Source organism: Mastomys coucha, unplaced genomic scaffold, assembly GCF_008632895.1.
Source record: "Mastomys coucha isolate ucsf_1 unplaced genomic scaffold, UCSF_Mcou_1 pScaffold14, whole genome shotgun sequence".
Classification (NCBI taxonomy): domain Eukaryota; kingdom Metazoa; phylum Chordata; class Mammalia; order Rodentia; family Muridae; genus Mastomys; species Mastomys coucha.
The window spans coordinates 50064686-50086149 of record NW_022196896.1 but is presented as its reverse complement, the minus strand read 5'-3'; the positions used below and the strand labels follow the sequence as shown (position 1 = coordinate 50086149).

General features: G+C 43.9%; 1 protein-coding gene and 1 long non-coding RNA gene across 2 annotated transcripts; one reads left to right on the top strand and one right to left on the bottom strand.

Moving 5' to 3' along the window:
- Window positions 1-8335: 8335 nt before the first annotated feature.
- LOC116088230 (glutathione S-transferase alpha-3-like) lies at window positions 8336-21257 on the bottom strand. The gene is made up of 6 exons (XM_031366984.1): window positions 21171-21257; window positions 17360-17411; window positions 15474-15606; window positions 13674-13830; window positions 10248-10379; window positions 8336-8702 (listed from the first exon to the last, which is right to left on the bottom strand). Exons 1-6 carry the CDS (start codon window positions 21255-21257, stop codon window positions 8562-8564), a joined length of 702 nt encoding a protein of 233 aa, XP_031222844.1. The 3' UTR covers window positions 8336-8561.
- On the top strand, window positions 9871-16423 carry LOC116088233. Its single transcript, XR_004117830.1, has 3 exons — window positions 9871-10352; window positions 12119-12196; window positions 16136-16423. It is a non-coding gene; the product is annotated as an uncharacterized LOC116088233 (long non-coding RNA).
- Window positions 21258-21464: the final 207 nt, after the last annotated feature.

Below are 21464 nucleotides of genomic sequence, written 5' to 3'. Positions count from 1 at the left end.
CTCACCAGAGACTATAAAAGCTAGAAGATCCTGGGCAGATGTCATACAGACTCTACAAGAACACAAATGCCAGCCCAGTTTACTATACCCAGCAAAACTCTCAATTACCATAGATGGAGAAAACAAGATATTCCACGTGGAAACCAAATTTACACAATATCTTTCCACAAATCCAGCCCTACAATGGATAATAGATGGAAAACACCAACATAAGGAGCAAAACTACGCTCTAGAAGAAGCAAGAAAATAATCTTTCAACAAACCCACACAAACCTAATTCCACCTCTAACAACAAAAACAACAGGAAGTAACAATTACTTTTCCTTCTATCTCTTAATATGAAAATTAATATTACCAACATATCCTAATCAATTCAAATTTAAAAATATGAGGAATTAGAAATTTGTTGGCTGTCATCCAGTGGTCTCTCTAATTTGGTTGTTGGGGAAATAGGTCCAATATTGTACAATCCCTATACACTTTCTGCTTGTTTGTACATGACAGGGGTGTAAGTATGCAATGAAGTAGTGCAAGCATGCTATGAAGCAAAACTATGTCAAAGCAAGAAATAAAACAAGAGAAATGAACTAAGATCCCATTATCTCCTTAAAGACCACACTCAAAATAACCCAATGGCCTCCCTCCAGGCCCCACCTCTGCTAACTTCCCATCACATCTTAGGGGTTAGAGAGCAAAACTTGTAATGTATTTTGAGGACTGTTCATGGGCTTAATCAGAGAAGCGGATTAGCCAGGAATGACTGGTTATCTCAGCCTTTCCAGAACACGGTTCCAAGGCTTAGATTCAGAAGAGGTGGGGCTGCTTTACTGAGGGCTGGAAACGGATATCCTGCTGTAGTGTAGATATCCAGAAGGCTGGAGTCCTACTCTTCAGTGTGGAAGAGAATTTAACCAGATTCATGTAAGCCCTGCTTGGTCTTTTGCCGACAAGGCTGTGGCCCTTAAACATCTGAAGAATCCTGGGAATCAGCATGATCCACTGTCAGACTGGGACCTGAGTCTCCATGACTCTGTATAATCAACTCTTCCCAATCAAATCCCAGCCAGGAAATCTAGACTGGAGATTTTGTTGAAACTTGAAAAGTAAGTTATAGATGGAACAAGTGTTCTTCGTGGTCTTCTTTTGAACGATGAGGCATTAGGGTGTTAACACTCATGTTCTCTGACACTCACTGATGCGGTTAATGCCTTGTGGAGAAGCAAGCATTGTACTACTGTCTTCTGAACCGACTTCTTAGAAACAGTTCATGCCATCACTAACAGTTTCAAAAGCAGGAAAAAAAAGTGACAAATCCTTCTTTCTCCCTGTGATCAAAGTAAGCTTGGCATCTTTGGTCAGATGGTCAGATTGGCAAAAACTCAATCAAACCTCTCAAACATGCCATATTCTTTGCTTATATATTAATCCCCAGAGACAAGAGCAACCACTCTCCCACAAACTTTGTATCCTTGGAAGAGAGTTCACTGTGATTTTGTGTGTACAGTTAATCCTTAGAAATCCACTAGGATGACTAACATCAAAACCACATCGTATGTCCCTAGCAAAACCCCAGGTGTGGAGATTATTAAGATCTTCAGAGGCACAGCTGAGGGAAGTATTTGTAGAATCATTACTAGCAAACGTTGACAAGACACTTAGGGTTTGTTGTCTTTGCTCTGGTCTGTTCTATGCATAATGTTGTGACCCTGGGACTGGAGAGATGGCTGAGCTGTTAAGAGCACTGGTGGCTCTTTCAGAGGATCTGGGTCCAGTTCCTGGCACCCACATAGTAACTCCAGTTCCTTGGGATCTGATGCCCTCGTGTTGTCTCTGCAGCCACTGCATGCACATAGTACAAAACATAGATACACAAGTAGACAAAGCACCCATAGACATAAAAATGCAGTTTTTTAAAAAATACACAGCTCATGCACAATGAAGACCTGTCTCCCAGGTAAACTTCAAACGAAGTCCACAGTACAGCAATTCCACCTCAGGCACGTCTCCCCTCCTTCATCTTAGCCCACGCATGACTTTTCTTGCAATAATTTTGCCTGTACCATAGAGGATCCACCTCTGTGTGATGCCTATGTGATATTGCTCATCTCTAGCCACGTGTGCACTTTTGATGACTCTTCCACATCACCTCTTACACTGCAATCTTTCTTTTTAAAGATTTCTTTTTATTTTATCACGATGTGCGCGCATCTGTATATATGTATTGTGTACCACATGTATATCTGTCTGTGCTCATAGAACCCAGACGGGGGTGTGAGATCCTCTGGAATGAGAGTTGTAAGTGGTTGTGAGCTGACTGATGTGGGTCTCATAAACCAAACTCGAATCTTCTGGAACCACTGAGCCACCTCTCCAGCCCTATAATGTTGCTCTTTTAAAGTGTATAAACCTGTGGTGTTTAATCAATGCACAAGAATATGAAACTGTCACCATTCTCTCCTTCCGGAATATTTCTTCCACCCTGAGATGAAAGCTGTGTGCTTGTTTTTCTACTCCCCACCTCCCTGAACACTACTTTGCTTCCTGTCTGAGGATGCAATTGCTCTTGGCAGGTCACACTAAGAGAATCAGAAACTATGTGCCATTTTGTGCCTGTTTTCATGTAAGATAGTAGCTAAGGATTTAGCAAAGTGTACAATAAATCAGAACTTCTCTCATCCTCGAGGGCAAATAATATTCCGCTGTCTGGTTACAGCATCTGTCTTAGTTCGGGTTTCTGTCACTGTGAAGAGGAACTATGGCCATAAAAACTCTTATAAAGGAAGCATTTCACTGGGGCTGACTTACAGGGTTAGAGGTTTAGCCCATTATCAGCCTGATGGGAAGCATGGCAGCACATTGGCAGGCATGATCCTGGAGAGGTACCTGAGAGGTCTACATCTGGACCAGCAGGCAGCAGGAAGAGACAAGACAGGACCTGGCTAATGTATCTGAAACCTCAGAGCCCTCGCAGTCACACACTTCCTCCATCAAGACACACCTACTCCATCAAGACCACACCTACTCCATCAAGGCCACACCTACTCTATCAAGACCACACCTACTCTATCAAGGCCACACCTACTCCATCAAGGCACACCTATTCCATTAAGGCCACACTTACTCCATCAAGGCACACCTATTCCATCAAGGCCACACCCACTCCATCAAGGCACACCTACTCCATCAAGGCCACACCTACTCCATCAAGGCCACACCTACTCCATCAAGGCCACACCTACTCTATCAAGACCACACCTACTCCATCAAGGCCACACCTATTCCATCAAGGCCGCACCTACTCCATCAAGGCACACCTATTCCATCAAGGCCATACCTACTCCATCAAGGCTGCACCTACTCCATCAAGGCCATACCTACTCCATCAAGGCCACCTACTCCATCAAGGCCATACCTACTCCATCAAGGCCACACCCATTCCATCAAGGCCATACCTACTCCATCAAGGCCACACCTATTCCATCAAGGCCACACCTACTCCATCAAGGCCACACCTACTCCATCAAGGCACACCCACTCCATCAAGGCCACACCTACTCCATCAAGGCCATACCTACTCCATCAAGGCCACCTACTCCATCAAGGCCACACCTACTCCATCAAGGCACACCTATTCCATCAAGGCCACACCTACTCCATCAAGGCCACACCCACTCCATCAAGGCACACCTACTCCATCAAGGCCACACCTACTCCATCAAGGCCACACCTACTCCATCAAGGAAACACCTACTCCATCAAGGCCACACCTACTCCATCAAGGCCACACCCACTCCATCAAGGAAACACCTACTCCATCAAGGTCACACCTACTCCATCAAGGCACACCTACTCCATCAAGGCTACACCTACTCCATCAAGGCACACCTACTCCATCAAGGCACACTTACTCCTTCAAGGCCACACCTACTCCATCAAGGCACGCCTACTCCATCAAGGCCATGCTTTCTAATAGTGACATTCTTTATGAGTGTATGGGCCCTTTTCACTCAAACCACCACAGCACCATCTGTTTTTCCATTCACCCACCAATGGGTGTTCAGGCCAATGCTTTTTTTTAGTATAATGAATGATCCTTCTGTGAATACGTTTATGCAAATATTACTTACTGCTGATGTATTTTCACCTATCTATCTCACATACCTGATTAGTAATGGAAAGGCTGGGTTATTGATAACTCCCATGTTGCACTTTCTGAGAAACTGCCTGGTTTCCTGAGAGATTTTATTTCCCATCATGCAGTTTCCACAGAACTGGGCAGAATCGGTCTGGGTGTCAGACGGTAGGAGGGATTTCAGGCAGCCACCACCCATGGGTATCTGCCTCTGATAATCTGTTAGGTGGGGCAGTCCACACAAGGAGCTGATGCCTGATGCTATTTGCCTGAATTATTTGAACGTTTTAAGCCTTGAGAATCAGTTTGTCTGAAACATTTCTCTCCTTGCTTTTCCGTTGTAGGCACACTGACACGGGTTCGTTGCCCTTTGTCTACTGCTCTTCACAGGTTTGACCACAAGTCTTTTTTTTTTTTTAAAGATATCTTTATTTATTAGATGTAAGTACACCGTAGCTGTCTTCACACACCCCAGAAGAGGGCATCGGATCTCATTCATTACGGATGGTTATGAGCTACGGTGGTTGCTGGGATTTGAACTCAGGACCTTCAGAAGGGCAGTCAGTACTCTTAACCACTGAGCCGTCTCTCCAGCCCTGACCACAAGTTTTTTCCTTCTTCATTCTAATGAACCGTGAATGTATGGTAGCTTAGTGTTTTAGTACAAACCCAGCCTTCACTGGGAGCCTATGCTCCATCCCAATGGTATCCATGTAATCCACTAATGCAGAAATCATGCAGGGCTCTCTTCTCGGTGTCTTCTCACACCAGGTATCTTTCCTGGAGATACCGCTGCTCTGCATGGCTTTGTTCATCTCCACCAGGGGCAGGTGCTGGACCATGCAAACCTCACCTCTTGCAAAGAGAAAAGAGAAGAATGAATTACCCATTGTTCTTACCTTTGAGTGGAAAAAAGTTGCTGAAATGACTGAAAATATAAAAGGAGGAGCCATGGCAATCTCGCTGATGGCTCAAGTGACACCCACTCTCTGTTACTGCTTATCCCTCTTTATCTTGTCAATCTTCAATTTGTTTTTTTTTTTTAACTCACTTCATTAATGATTCCATTTTTCATCCAAGTCTTTTGAAATGTTTGTTTCTTTTCTTAAGAAGTAGGGAAGACCGTTGGCCAGACAGCACTTCTGCAGGGGTTAGTCCCTTAGCTAAGTCTCATGTGATTTAAGGGAGGTTCTCTGAGAAGTTTCTGTGCAGAGGAGCTGTTCTGGATTCCTACAAGCAATTTTAGCATTGCTGAAATATCATTCATCAGAAGACAAAAATAAAAGCTCTGAAGATGCTTGGCACCTCCTTTCCTATTCATCCGATCACGTCCCTGTGTGTTCTTGGCTGAGGGATCCATGCTGCTGAGAAGATCACACAAGAGACGAAGGAGAAGTGGTCCCCAGGGCATGGAAGATGACTCTACCAAACTCTCAGATGCAGCTTACCCCTCTCAGCTCCTGCGGAGAGCTGCCAGACCTACCCCAAAAGCCTCACCTCTTACATTTTCACACTCTGCCTCTTCACCGTCTTCAACGCCCACTGTATTTACATACCAGCACTGCCTGACACTGAATCACCTACTGATACCACCTATAGGAGATCATCACCAGAGCCATTTGGTGACTTGGTATTTTTTTTTTTAACTTATATGTGGCTTGCTGAGTTTCTACAAATATCCCTCACAACTAGAAGCTACAGTTATTTGCTCAGTGGATGAATGAACAGCTGGATGGATCTTGACATCTCCATTGGTTCCCTTCACCATTCACAAAGCTGCCGAGATTCAATTACACTGAAACAAAACATGGAGTCGGTAAACTGTAACACCTTTCTATGAACAGAGACTGGAGTCCTTGGTGACTAAGAATGGAAATGAGCAGACGAGAAGGTGCTAAGAGGAAGTGAGAACGTCTTGGGTCCCCCTTCCTGTCCACATCTGTTAGACTCTGGCAGTTTATTCTAAAAACCAAAGGAAAAGGAACTTCTCTTTTTGCAACAAACCGTGCAGGCTCTTCTAAGTCAGTGTGAGTCCATGCTTCAACACCAGAGGGCGCACTTTCCATAGACCCTGATCTAGAACAGGGCCTCAGTCGGCCTTAGGCCACTTCCCCGAAAGAATTCAGCCTAGCCTCCTGAGCCTCTCTTCCCTCTTTTACATCTCAAAGAAAGCCCAAGGTCGCACACTTGCCCTGTTCTAGAGCAACACTCCAGAATCTTCTAGAAGCGACTGCTTCTTCTAGAGGCAAGGGCACCATGCTTCCTCATGTTCGAGTTTCTCTACTAGTAAGGCTCCTTCCCCCACAGACGCTGCACTTCTTTGTCACCATTGGCTTCCAGGCTCCTATTTCAACACTCACACTTCAAGCTCTCGTGATGAGTTGTCATGGCTCCCTGGATCTCCCCCACTTCACTGTCTCCTGCTTCTCCTTAGATTCCTTAGCTATTCTCACTCAACTTACCTCCCCCACTCCCCTTGTCCCGCCACGGCCCGCGCACACACCGTCTCCGTGCCTAGATAGAGATCTCCCCAGTGGATCACTAGCTCCTGAAATCTTAGATACACTGTGGTTCCTGCCTCTTGGGCGCTATGTTTCTTTTCATAAGCAGTGAGGGGTAGTGAATGTTTGTTGCTTTAAGTCGCTAAAGTTTAGCCCGGCATCATCTTCTGAGTCAGTAGCTAGCACCCTCACAGATACCCCTTTGACCTCCTGCCCAGGAGGCCATCCCTAGAATGGGGCTGTTGACGAAATTCTACCTCCTACAGATTATATATATATATTATATATATAAGTTAATTATATATATATAATTAAATTAAATAAAGATTATATATATATATTAAACTCAGGACACCTGACAGTTTGACGTCATCTGGAAAATCTCTGCAGATGTAATCAAACTGAGTCATACCTCAGTTAGGTTAGGTGAGTTCCCAAGTGTGATTATTGGTGAAATGTGATTATCAGAGAAAACGTGTACACACAAACACACACAAGTCCATATGACCATATGACCACTAGCCCAAATACCATATGACCACTAGTGCAGTTACTGTATCGACCCAAAGACACCCTAGCATGGCTGGCCACTGGCAGATGATAGGAATAAATAAAGAAGGATCTTTCCCTACAATCTTCAGCTAGAGTCTGGAGCACTTCCGACCAAACTGAAACCCACACGCTTCAGAACTGTGAGAGATTAAGTTTCTATTTTTCTTTTTTGGTTTTGGTTTTTCGAGACAGGGTTTCTCTGTGTAGCCGTGGCTGTCCTGGAACTCACACTGTAGACGAGGCTGGCCTCGAACTCAGAAATCTGCCTGCCTCTGCCTCCCAAGTGCTGGGATTAAAGGCATGCGCCACCACTGCCCAGCAAGTTTCTATTATCTTAAGGTGTAAAGTCTGTGCTATGTGGTCAGAGCAGCCTTCAGAATGTGATACTTGGGAAATGTCCAGCTGAATTCGAATCATCCTACTTTGTCTCGTTTCCTCTCGCTGCAGCCATCAAAATCCTCACGAAGCTTGGTATCTGATGGACTCTGAGAGTATCTGATGGACTCTGAGAGAGTATCTGATGGACTCTGAGAGTATCTGATGGACTCTGGGTGTATCTGATGGACTCTGAGAGTATCTGATGGACTCTGGGAGTATCTGATGGACTCTGAGAGTATCTGATGGACTCTGGGAGTATCTGATGGATTCTGAGAGTATCTGATGGACTCTGGGAGTATCTGATGGACTCTGAGAGTATCTGATGGACTCATCATTTACAGGCTCCAGGAAGCAGTGAATGCTCGACATTGGATGCAAGGATGTAAATGCAAGAGTCATTAAGAAAAATTACTTGTAGAAACAGGATTCTTTACAAAAATGGGTTATTACCCAGAAAGTTATAAAAAAAAAAATCAGAAAAGAGTATTTTTCCATTGGTAAAAGCAACTGATGAAAAATTCTGTTTAACTTTTCTTTTCTTTCTTTTTTTTTTTTTTTTGGTTTTTCAAGACAGGGTTTCTCTGTGTAGCCCTAGCTGTCCTGGAACTCACTCTGTAGACCAGACTGGCCTCGAACTCCGAAATCTGCCTGTCTCTGCCTCCCAAGTGCTGGGATTAAAGGCGTGTGCGCCGCCGCCACCACCGCCCGGCTCTGCTTTACTTTTTGACAGGGTCCATAACAGGTGATAAATGACAAAACTTTTAAATAGATCTTACTTGAAACATCTCTCTGCTTTATTTAAATTCAAAGGGACATCTTAGGAGGTGATCTCGATTTCAAATTTGTTCAAAACCCAATACACGATATTGCACCGAACCATCTGCATGGTTCATGCCTGACAAGATGGACACATAAAGGTCGGAAAGCTTTGTTGGCTCCATGACATCTGGGACCAACCGTGGGCCCTTCGCTGCCAGCACACGTGGAAGACAGGGAATCTAGGTGCGATCTTGTCCGGTCTCATAAAAGAAGCTCTTAAGCTCCTCTACATATTTCTCATCCTTGAAAGGTTTCCTCTGACTGCCGGGCTGAAGAAACTTCTTCACTGTGGGGAGGTCGCTGACTCTGGTTCTCAGAGCCTGCAATATAAAATCTCAAAGTGAGGCCCAGACAGGGGAGTCCCAGGAAACCCAACCCCTCCTTAACAAAAAACAAAGAACCCCTTCAGCACCATGAAGACGGAGCTCAGGGAACAGATTATAGAAGCAAGAAGAGGTGTGAATAGGGCTGACTAACCCTTCCTTCCCAGAAACACCCTGAAGACGTTATCTAGCTTCAGTCAGCCCTACCTTCCTTCCTGCCCTTCGTGTATGAGAGTCACCCCTTGTGTAAAGAAAAAGGAAGGAAAATGTCTGTCAGATGCCAATACGGAGAAACCTTCACACCAGTGAAATCAAGATGCTGAGTTGGAATGATGACAAAGTGGAACAAGAAAGCCAGAGTCCAGACTTCATGAACTTATTATCACAGGGAGAGATGAAAGAGGGGTGTTGCTGGGTTGGCAGAGAACCTCCTTGTGATGTCTATTCCAAGTTGTCATCTTAACTATATCAGGGTGAACTACAATCCAGAAGTGGAGAGCGAGGCATGCCTGTGATCCAGATCTTGAGGCTGGAAGGCACAGGCTTTTAATCTGGATCTTGACACAGGATGACACACTTTTAATCCAGATCTTGAGGCATGGTGGCTATGAAAAGTTTTGGCCTACGGGGGTTGGGGGGGTGGCACACGCCTTTAATCCCTGTACTTGAGAGGCAGAGGCGGGCGGATTTCTGAGTTTGAGGCCAGCCTGGTCTACAGAGTGAGTTCCAGGATAGCCAGGGCTACACAGAGAAACAAAAAAAGAAAAAAAGAAAACAAAAGAAAAAAAAAGAAAAGTTTTGGCCTAGAGAAGGTGGTGGATGCCTTTAATCTCAAGAGAAAGAGGGAAGCAAAACTCTGAGTTCAAGACCAGCATGGGACAGAGCAAGTTCCATGTAAGGAACAGTTTAGGTCCAGGCGTGGTGGTACACACCTTTAATCTGGGCCATATCTCCTGCTGGAGGCTTATATAAGGACAATGGAAGAAGGAGTCCAGCTTCTACAGAAGACCAGCTGAAACACCCAGCCTTGTGGGACTGAGCAACTACTAGATTCTGGAACTTCCCAGTCACAGTTGCCCATTGTTGACTTAGTTGAACTGCAGACTGTAAGTTATTCCAATGAATTCCCTTAATATAACTTATTGTGACTCTGGAGAACCCTGACTAAGACAGCGCTCATGCTGAGAGAAACACAATGTCTGGTAATGGGGGCAGAATCTGAGAGACGGAAACAGATGGAGAGAGAGCTGCTAACATGAGATTCAGTGCACAATGACAAGGGTCTCTGTGATCAAAGGCGTTATACAAGGGAAAATTATACTTCTTGAGGTAGTACCTATGTCAAATCTCCTGGTGCTACAGGAGTCTCTTCTCACTTAGAAACAGGCTTCGAAGATCATTTCCAAGCTGATGCGTGTGTGTGTGTCTGGTGGTGGTGGATGAAGATTAGCTTTAGAAGATGCCAGAAGCCTGAAGACAGTACTTGAAGTGAGATTTGTGCTAGGAGAGGAGAGCCTCCTCTGAGCGACTGAGCTATCTCACCTGAAGCCGGGGGAAGCTACCCACAATACTGTCATTCAGCTCCTCCATGTGGTAGAGAAGTTCAACCACATGGACGTCAGCCCTGCTCAGCCTGTTTCCAACAAGGTAATCTTGCCCATGGTCCTTCAATGCCTAGAGAATACAGGAAATCGACTCGTGAGCATACACAGTCAGGCTGGGACACCAGCATCTCCCCGATCCTTTTAGCCCAATTCCTCCCCTGCTATGGCCTTGCCAGGAAAGCGTGGAGTTCTGGACTCTCTCTAGGGCCCTGTCATGAAAGAGAGGGAGTCAGCGAGTCTGCTGTCTCCTCCATGCAAGCCAAAAGGACCTCTCCAGTTTCCTTCCCAGCTCTACACGGTATTCACATCACCTGCTCTTTCCTGAATTTTACACATGTGCCAAGGGCTCCCCTGCTGCTGCAGTTTCTCCCTATCCCTACATCCTAAAATTGGCAATATTTCAGCTCTCTCTATACATAATGAATGAAACGTTGTTACACTTTCATGGCAGGCCCCTTCACCCATGAGTAGGCCATTTTTGTGTAGGCGAATATCCATTTCTCCTCTTGTCTGTTTTCTTCATCCTTTAGATTTGTTTCTGGGATCTAAAGTCAACTGGAGGGACTGGGGAGATAGCTTAGTTGATAAAGTGTCACATATGAAAACATAAAGACCTGGTTTCAGATGCCCAGAATCCACTTGAGAAAATGGAACATGGAGCTGGAATAATGGTTCAGTGGTTAAGATCGCTGGCTGCTTTTCTGGAGGTCCTGGGTTCAATTCTCAGCACACAACATGGCAGCTCACAACTGTCTATAACTGTAGTCCCATGGGAATCCGAGGTGCCCTCTTCTGGTGTGTGTGTGTGTGTGTGTGTGTGTGTGTGTGTAGACACAACACCCATGTACATAAAATAAATAAGTCTTTTTTAAAAAGTGATATATGGTGGTACATGCTTATAACATCAGCCTTGAGAGACATAGACAGGCAGACCCCTTGAAGCCCACTGGCAAGCCAGCCTAGAAGAAGGACGAGCTTCAGGTTCAGTTTCAAAAATAAAGGTGGAAAGTGATCCAGGCAAGACATTTGGACTTCCACCTGCATGCACATGTGCACACACTACATGCAAACACGTCACTGCACACTCACATACATGAAATAAGGGCAATTGAACCATCATCTTGGCAGCTCTGCCTTCCGTTGTCAACACTGTGGCACAGTCAGCATGCCTGATTGTGGAGGGAAGACTGGGCTATGTCTGTCTGTAACTAACGACTCGTTTCAGTGGTGGAGAGTGGGATGGAGAGATGGACACATATGTTGAAGACGATCCTATTGGATGTCAAGTCTGCTCCATTCGTGGGAAGTATCTCTGCGGCCTCTGAGATTTCTCTTAACTTTTCTTAGTAGATAAAAGTTACATGACAACTGGGGAGTTACATGATATTTAAGATAACATGAATTAGAGAAATAAACCACACACAGAGCTACCAGGCAAAGATAATCGTCAAACATACTGTAAGATAATAAATACAAAAAGAAGTATGAACAATTGTTTGGTATAATAACAAAGCACAACATGATTTTTTTTACATTTTGTGTGTGTGTGCATGTGTGTATATGTGTGTGTGTGTGCATGTGTGTGTATGGGTATGTGTATGTGTGTGTGTGTCCACCTGCCGCAGTGCCTGTGTGGGGATCAGAGAAGAATCCAAGGGAATAAGTTCTCTTCCCCCTCCACAAAGGTCTGAGGGCTCAAACTCAGGTCATCAGGGTTGGTAGCAAACACTTTTCCCCATGGAGATAGCACTTCAGCCAACAAATGAATGCTGTAATTTACACTATGTATTTACATTCACGGTATCATAGATGACGTGATTTTAATAATGGCTGCGGAGATTATCATCATGAAACATGTCCTACATCATCAACACCACAAAGACCAAGGTAAGAGATCTGATCATACATCAGCACCTGCTTACCTTGGACCCAGCACATAAGCAACAACTTAACATTCACTGAATGAATGAATGAATGAATGATCTATTGTACTATATGTGGAAATTAAGTGGTTATTTCATTGTTTATTTACAAGTCTGGATTTTTCTAGTCCATTTTTTGATTTGCGATTTTATTCAACATGACCTTGAGTGACTTCCATCTTGAAATGATTATTCCTACACAGAGAGAAGTCTTATTAAAGCAGGTACTAGATATAATGATGGGATTTCATTCCCTTATCTTTCCGTAACTTCCTTAGGAAAGTAACCTGTAAATCATGATGTCATTCCTCTGCTCTACATGTCAGTGTATAAACGTTCTGTCTCTGAACACTAGAGTAGTCTCTGGTGGGCAGCTGGCCTCAGATCTCCCGGCACACTCAGTGTTGTCAGCGTATTTTCTAATGTGTCACTTTCATTGTGTCGCTCCTGAGTCAGTATTATAGTGCTCTGCATGATCTATTCCAACCTCTAATGCGGCTCAGACCTTTACATAGTCCAGTTCTAATTGTGAGCAGGAAGTTACACCATAGTGAAAATTCTATAATGAATCCCAGCAAAAGCAATTTTGACGAACATCGTAACTTCTGATATAACTAGAATGATGCCTCTGCAGAATACCTTCGGTGCTAGACTAATACTAATAAAACTCCTTTTGAAAGGAAGGCCAATGCCCAGGAACAGTAGTCACTGCTTTGGTCCTGTCTTTGTTAGACTGAATGTCTGTGATCCCCAAAATTCATTTATTGAGATTCTAACTCATGATATGATATGGTTTGTAGGTAGAACACTTGAGAAATAATCATATGCTCTTGTGAATGATATTAGTTCTTATCTATGTATCATCTATCATCCATCTGTCTAACATCTATTTATCGTCTATCTATCTATCTATCTATCTATCTATCTATCTATCTATCTCACCTTGAGATGGGCTTTCATGTAGCCAGGGTAGCTGATGATGACTTTGAACTTGCTCTTCCTGCCCCCACCCCCTGAGTGCAGGGATTGCAGATGTGCCCGTGTTACAGGCAGGTGCCACCATATCTGATTTATGTAGTGCTGGAGATGAACCCATGCCTTTGCCCATGTTAGGCAAGTACTCTACCACCTGAGCTGCAGCCCGGGAATCCTACTGCTGTGATTATGATGGCCCTTCTGAGAGCTCCCCTGAACCATCTGCCCTGTAAGGACTCAGCCAGAAGTCAGGCATCCATGAACTGAGAAGCAGGCCTTACAAGAGAGGAATCCACCAGAGCCTGATCTTATACTTCTCAGCCCCCAGAATTATGATAAATAAGCCTCCTGATATATGAAGCACAAGCCACTGACTGAGTCAGTGCCATTTATGTTGTAGCAGCCCTAAACTGGAGGATGCTCTCTTAGACCATGGTGCCCTCTAAACTCAGTGCTGCTGGAGACACAGAGCCTCCACTTATCCCTTCAAAGGCAGGAAGATAACACTTTCTTGCTTTCCGTGTGATCTGGGCCAGGCTTACATTCTTCTCCCCAGGTGGGAGGAACGGGTAACGAATAATCATGTCATTCAAATCGTATGTACCTTCTGTATACATGTCAATCCTGAAAGAGAAAATCCCTGTCAACTACTTCCTTCCTATCTTGAATTCATTGTTTACAAACCTAAGCGACAGGGCTGGAGAGATGGCTCAGTAGTTAACAACCTAGGAGAATAGAATTCAGACGGTGGCCAAGTCAAACTTCCTTCATGGGACTTCCACTTTTATATATAAGTTAACACTTGTTTCTTAGGTATCCAAGGGAGATAACATATGTAAAATGTTTATATCCATGTAACTAAACATGGTAGAAGGAGCATCAGTGATCCACCAGAGTTGATACTGAGAGAGTGTGGCTAACCATAAACCCTACAAAGAGGGCTTGTGTCTCCTGTGTGCCCTGTGCCACACCAGCTCTGCAGTTCCTCCCTCAGCCTAGCGCATGGCTTAGGCTCACTCCGGACCTCATGTCACAAGCTCTCTCAATTTTCCATAAAACACAGAGCCACTACCCTCTCTGTTCTATTGTCCAACTCAAGCTGTGTTTGCATTTTTTTGAGTCCCCACCTAAAACAGCACCTTACTAGATATGACTTTTTATGATCACAGGTGTGTATTACAGGAAAGCTTGAATGAAATTTAAAATAAAGTTGCTGCATTACTTTTTAGAAATAATCAGTTTGTTGAGATACATTCATAACTGTAATTGTCACCCAGGCATCCATCCCACTCGGTGTTTTTCCATATGTTCATCAAAGCCGCAAAGGACGACACTCTCCAGTCCCAGCACTCTTTAACGACACTGTATGATAACCCATAGCCTTTGCACCCCAAACCCTCGCCCCCAATGCTAGACTGCTTCTAATCTGCTTCCTGTCTCTCTGGATTTGAGTATTCTGGACATTTTAAACAAAGAGAAGGCACAATGGGTGGTGTATTATGTCTGATCTCTTTTTGGTAACAATATCAAGGTTTTTTTTGTTTTGTTTTGTTTTGTTTTGTTTTTGTTTTTTCAAGACAGGGTTTCTCTGTGTAGCCCTGGCTATCCTGGAACTCACTCTGTTCCAGGCTGGCCTTGAACTCAGAAATCTGCCTGCCTCTGCCTCCCAAGTGCTGGGATTAAAAGCATGCGCCACCACTGCCCAGCAAAATATCAAGGTTTATCTCTGCTCTCCCACAAGTCAGTTCTCCCCTTGCCCTCCCTCCTGCAGATATGATTCATTATAGCTGCAGAACACTCTCCTCATCTTTTCATCTGTTGAGTTTTTAAATAGTATAAACAACACAGCTATGAACACTCTAATATAAGCGGAGCCAAGGATGCATGCCCATTCCTCCTGGATATATCCCTGACAGACTTTCTGGGTTAATAGTAACTTTGTGTCTAAGCTTTCCAAGAAACTGCCAACAGTCTTGCTTCTTTCTACAGAGTAAGCAAGAGGAATCAGAATTCCACGATCTCCACGAGCTCTATCCTACCCCCTAACCACAGATCTCTGAACCCATGAACTCTGCTCTACTCTGTAGGCACAGCTCTCTAAGGACAGCCAGGCTTACTGCTCCTTCTCCACAAGAGTCTCCCACCTTGATGTCAGTGCAAATGTCCCGCCTAAAGCTGGTTGTGATCTCCCTACCACAGTTATGCTCAAGAGGGGACTCATATCCTTCTCATGGTGTCCGTTCTTAAGTACAGGAACCTCATCATACAAGGCTCTCTCCTTCATGTCCTTCCCATAGAGGTTGTATTTGGAGGCAATGTAGTTGAGAATGGCTCTGGTCTGCACCAGCTTCATCCCATCGATCTCCACCATGGGCACTTGCTGGAACATCAAATTCCCATCTATTGGATGAAGCAAAGAAAAGAGAGAATTGTCTATGGCTCTGACATGTTTGTTATAATAACAGAATCTACAGGAGAAAAACACAAATGGGAGCCTTTCAAGCTTTAGTTTTTGCTTCCTATTCCTCATTTTTCTTATTTTAAATTTGAACTTACTTTAAAATTTTTATATGTATGGGGGTTTTCCTGGCATGTATCTCTGTGTCCCATGTACCTGCCTGGTAGCTATAGAAGTTAGAAAGGGGCATCAGATGGCCAGGAACTGGAGTTACAAATGCTTCCGGGCTGCCTTGTGGCCACTGGGTATCGAACCTAGTTCCCCTGCAAGATCAACAGGTACTTTTAAAATGAGCCTCTTAGAGGCCCTTGGCCCTGTGAAGGTTCTGTGCCCCAGTGTAGGGGAATGCCAGGCCCAGTAAGCAGGAGAGGGTGGGGTGGTGAGCAGGGGGAAGGGGAGAAAGCGTTCCGCACCTTGCCCATGTATTCATGTCGAGATCGTATCGCATTTCCCTATTTTTGTTTATTTCAGTTAAGGGTGAATTGTGGCGGCCCTGCTGATTTCACGGAGGGGTCTCAACCGACGCTCGGGACAGCAACTCGGCTCACCAGGGGTCTGGAGCCAACTCAGGGATTAAAGCCGGAACCAGTAGCCCAACATTCAAAAGAGGCTGTGGCTTTGATCCGCCTTCCTGCCCTGAAATCCTAGCTTTGATATGCCCGGTTCCCGCTCTCACCTATCTGCTAAAAGACTTGACTTTGTTGCCTCAAGTATATATATTCCCGTTTCTCTAAGTAAAGATTACACCTCTTTCCTGTATCTTTCCTGGTGTCGCCTCTTTGTTCTCCCTACCCGCTTATTTTACAGAATCTCGAGTTCCCCTGTTCGTGAATCACCCACAGAATTGGGTCGGTTTCCTTCAATGGGGGAGGGAACAGGGGTTTGTTTTTGTTTTTGTTTATTTTATTTTATTTTATTTTATTTTTTTGGAGGGGAACCTGGGAAAGGAGATATTGTATGGCATGTAAATAAAGAAAACATCAATAAAAAATGAGCCTCTTATTTTGTAAATCATTCTTTTCCTCTTTAGCCTGACATTTAGCATCGCTGTTTTACACATCTAGAAATACGGTTGGTCTCTGTAGTTCTTAACTTCATTCATCTTTATGGCTCTTTTAGGAAGAAGTGAAGGAAGCCACAGACATTCCTTACTTCAAGGTCAGTCCATAGAGAGGGATTTCTAGGTAGCATCTCTGTACGCTCTTTAACTAGCACCGTGGCTATGCTCTTTGCCCTCCCTCCTTCTCTCCCTTCTTCCCTCCCTCCTGTCCTCTGACACTTTTACCTAGACTTTCAAATTATTGTTATTATTTCATTATCAACCTACAATAACACTGAGGAGTTGTGTTTAAAAGCTTGTTAGAGAAGGCAAGGTAAGTAAGTGCTAGGTACTGTGGGATCCTAAGCTGGTGCAGCTAATTCTAGTACAGAAAGCACGAAAAAGGAAAGAGCCCATTTCCAGGGCCCTGGGGGTGAAGTCTCAGTAAATCCTTTGAGCCCTTGCCTCAAATCCTCAGAGCAGAGCCCTTTCAAGCTCTGAGAGCTCTGCTGGGTCTCCTCAAGGGGCCTCATCCCTTACTGTCTACCCATCTGCCTCTACCATCTCATGACACGCTACAATTTCATAGATAAAATCTGGTGTTTAAACTTGACATTGAGGACACTGTTCAGAGGCAGTTAGATATTAATTCTTACCATTCTTTAACCTTTTCAAGTCTTTTAGCGTTTTAATATATTTCTCTTCAAACTGTAAAGCAAACACAGTACATGAGTTCTTGTTTACCATCCCAAGGCTTGTTGAGTTTTTCAACACGGCAGAACCTGTGCATTCACTGTGAAGGGAAATATTCTTTAGTTTGGTAAGAACACTGATAAGCTGGTCTTAGCTGTGTAGAAATTGATTTTATAGATATAAAAAGTACAAGGAAGAGGAAAGACACGCATCTGCTTATTCCTGAAGTTCACCGCCACCGTGACCACTCCCATGTCCATGATAATGGCATGGCTTTGGAGGAATGTTATGGGAGGGAGGAGGCTAAGAATTTCTTCTAACCACATCTGGGAGGAGTGTCCAAGAGAGATCCAAGAGAGATGCAAACAGAACTTTTTTTGTCTCCACCATGGTATATGCTAAGGACCAATTAAACTAACTAACTAACTAACTAACTAACTAACTAACCAACTAACTAACTAACTTTTTGTCATTGAGAGGCCTCTGTTGGAATTGATATTTCATTCCCAGGCAGCTGTGGGGTGAGTAAAACAGTCCCAGCTGATACACAACTTTAACCTTATAAACAGTGTTACACAGCTGTCTCCCCTGGAAAAGACGAGGTGCACTAAGATAGAATTCCGCATTTAAGAAAAAAAATCAAAGAGTTATTTTTCCCTGGAAACAAAACTCCCTTTGATTTCTGATATGAGTGTAGAGGGTAAAATGGCACCTTTATAAGGTTACATTGATAAGATGCATTGTTAAACATTGGTATAAGGACTAAAGCACTATACATTTACATGACTGAGAAAGCTCCAGGTTTGTACTTAGTGTTACATAGATGCAAGTCAACATTTCGATGTAACAGTACTGTTATTTAATCATATAATCCTATAGTTTTTTTTCTTTAAGTCATTCTAATTCTGATGAAAATACATCTTGGTTTTGATCTGCATTCAGTAATTTAAATCTTGTCCTGAGGCAAAGACACCTGGGTCGGAATGGCAGCCAGTAGCAGAGACTTCTCTGTCTGGCCAGAAGTTCTGTGTGGTCACATGTAATGACCCATCAAGAAGAAAACCTTGTTCGTATTTAACACACATTATTCAGTGGGCAGACTCTCTGTCCAACTAGAAGTCCCTTGGGACAGTCATCAAGATCTTTGGCTTTCAATTCCCCGTGTGTTCTGGTTTCAAAGGAGGCTCTGCCTCGTCCAAGACATGTGATCCAGGCAGTGACCTAGCAAGACCTTGGGTTGCTCTTTAAAATGGAGACAGAGCACTTTCTTAGACTGATGTAGACCTGCCAAAACACATCATGCTGGATCAGGCCCACACAAGCCAGGTAGTAAGCAATATCCAATGTTGGTAGTGACCATGTTTCTATGGAGTTTCTTATAAAGAAAAGTCAGGGTTCTGGGGTTCCTAGCATGCTGTGAAGAACAGCATCTTGTGTCTGGATATGACCATGCAGGTCACATTGCAGGGGAACCTGATATGCAGTCAGTTTACTAGGTGTTCAAGGAAGAACATGAAGGACATGATGGTCATTGCAGGAGGGTGGAAGAGGGGGAAATGAGATGCCGTTGGCTAATGTGGTGTTCACAGTGGGCTGTTGGTGCATAATGGGGCTGTAGTGATCAGCCTTTGGGCACAGAGAGCCAAGAAGTCCTAAGCAAATGTCTTCAGAAAGTCCCGCCTACCATCCTGTTTGGTCACACTGGGAAGGAGAACGGAAAACCATAAGCTATTCCCTTAGTCTCTACTTTTTGAGCTTCAACTGCCCACAGAAACATATTCTGCACCATACACCTAACGTCTAGACTGTGTTGAAACCAGATTACCCACTCACACAAGTACAATGACCCTGACCGGCACTGCGGGTTTATGTGTATCATGTGCTTATTTCTTCATGAAGTTGAACAAAGATCAGGCCAAAGTCAGTGCTCTCATGAAGCCGTGGACAAAGTGCAACCCCAAGGCTCAGGCAAACTCGTTGCTGTGAAGATGAAGGGAAGGCACTGGCACTCTCCCTATAGGGATGTGACCTCATTCCTTAACTTTCCTCCTCTACTTTCAGATGAGAGACGAAGTCTTCTGAGAACACCCAGCCCATGCTTTCCAGTCAAGAAACCCTCACCATTGTTGGGTCCTTCTTGGTCTGAACCAAGAACTGTTTTTTTCCTAAGAGACATCTAGGGGGCAGCACCACAGTCCAAAGATCCTTACCAGGTTCCTGCTCAGGCAGTAGGAACCCTGTCAAACACCTGATCCTGTCCTCCTAGATATAGAGGCTGTCATATCCTAGGGACTCATCTGTGTTTGTCAGCCTGTATCCCCCGCCCCAGTACCAAGCACAGAACTGGAACATGATGGATGCTGCAGTAAGTAGTTGCTGAGCAACTGTGTCCCATGGCTCACAGGAACTTACTACCCTCACCTGCCCACTTCTCCTACATGTGTGCTCATCTTGACTATCACTGAATATCTTCTCTGAGGGTAATTCTAATTACTTCATTAAGAACATTTATGAAACATATAAATATGCAGAAAAGCAGACAGCCGTTCTTCATACCTTCTGCAGTCATCTCGAGCCAACGGGTTCTCCTCTCCATGCCCCACCCACTCTCCTTCTTCTGTAATAACCTGCAGGGACCCTAGCAAAGATGCCTTCGCTGCTGTTGCAATGTCTCAGTCCAACATGACTGTCTGTTCAAAGGTTGTCCCGCTAGGCTGCAGTACAACTGAAGTGTTTCTATGTGAAGAAGAGCAAGGGAACAGAGAAATTGAAGAAGCAAAGAATCCCCTAGTGAAGAATTCCCAGGGAAGAATGGAGTAGGTGAGAACTTTAAAACCCTAAGGGTTCCCCTCCTTTCCAGTTATACACAGACTGTGAATCCAGCCTGTAACACATGGGTCTCCCAAGGACATTTCTGATCCAAGGTATAGCACATAGAGATGCTCCAGGACTGAAATCTATCTACTGACTCCTCATTCACTGACACACTCAGACCAGTGTCTACTCTGTAAAGCTCTATGTATGGTTAAGTGGCTTAGATCGATGTATCTTTTTTTGTGTCTTTTTAAATCACAACTCTGCTGTGCCTATTTTATGTTTAGGTTTGCTTAGATAAACAAGTATTTATCATAGTATTACAATTGCCTACTGTATACATTATAGTGTCATGCTGGGTAAGTTTAAGATCTAGGAACACACACACACACACACACACACACACACACACACACACACACGCCAGGCCATATACTCACTCACATACACTCACAATACAGAAATAATAACAAATGCATTAAAATCACATAAATTGATGAGGGAGATATTTTTCAGAACACCCCCATTATTAATAAATACATAACTATATTTAATGCTTCAATAATTTAATTTGTTTCTCTAAAGCACAGGAATCATATGAAAATAGCTGTAAAGCACAATCACAACCAAAACCATAATTTAGTGTCATTACCCAGGACCCACATCCCTAATTGTTATTTAAATGACAGATTATTTTTTCATTTTGTTAAAATACAAATAAAGTCCATAAAAGTGATGTTTCTTTTGTTTCTTTCAAACTTATACTTCTTGATAAAAATGTAATAATTTCTTAGGTCAAGCCTGTGAATCTCTTAATAACTGAAAATTGTATTCCAACTAAAACTCTTAATAAATGTTTCCGTGAGAAACATCATCTGGCTTATGAGTGGGACGTATTTCATTCAATCAACTCAGGTCCAACTTAGAACTGCCCCATCTTGGGCCGATCTTAGACCCTACCTCTACTCCAGCTGCAGCCAAGAGCCAGCGGACAGACTCCATTCTGCCCCGAGAATTGAAGTAGTGAAGGATGGGCTTGCTTGTCATGATAGCAGTCTCTTCGTTTCTCTAAACATGAATGAATAAGAGAGACCATGGGAAATGCATTTTACAATAGATGCTTGGACATCGTCAGCTAGAATAGAAAGCTATCTTCCTTCCTGACACTTAAGTGGATTCCTGGAGTCTTGCTCCAAATTGTTACCTGCAACGGCCAACCATGGATTAAAACTACCAGTCCCAGATCACCTTTGG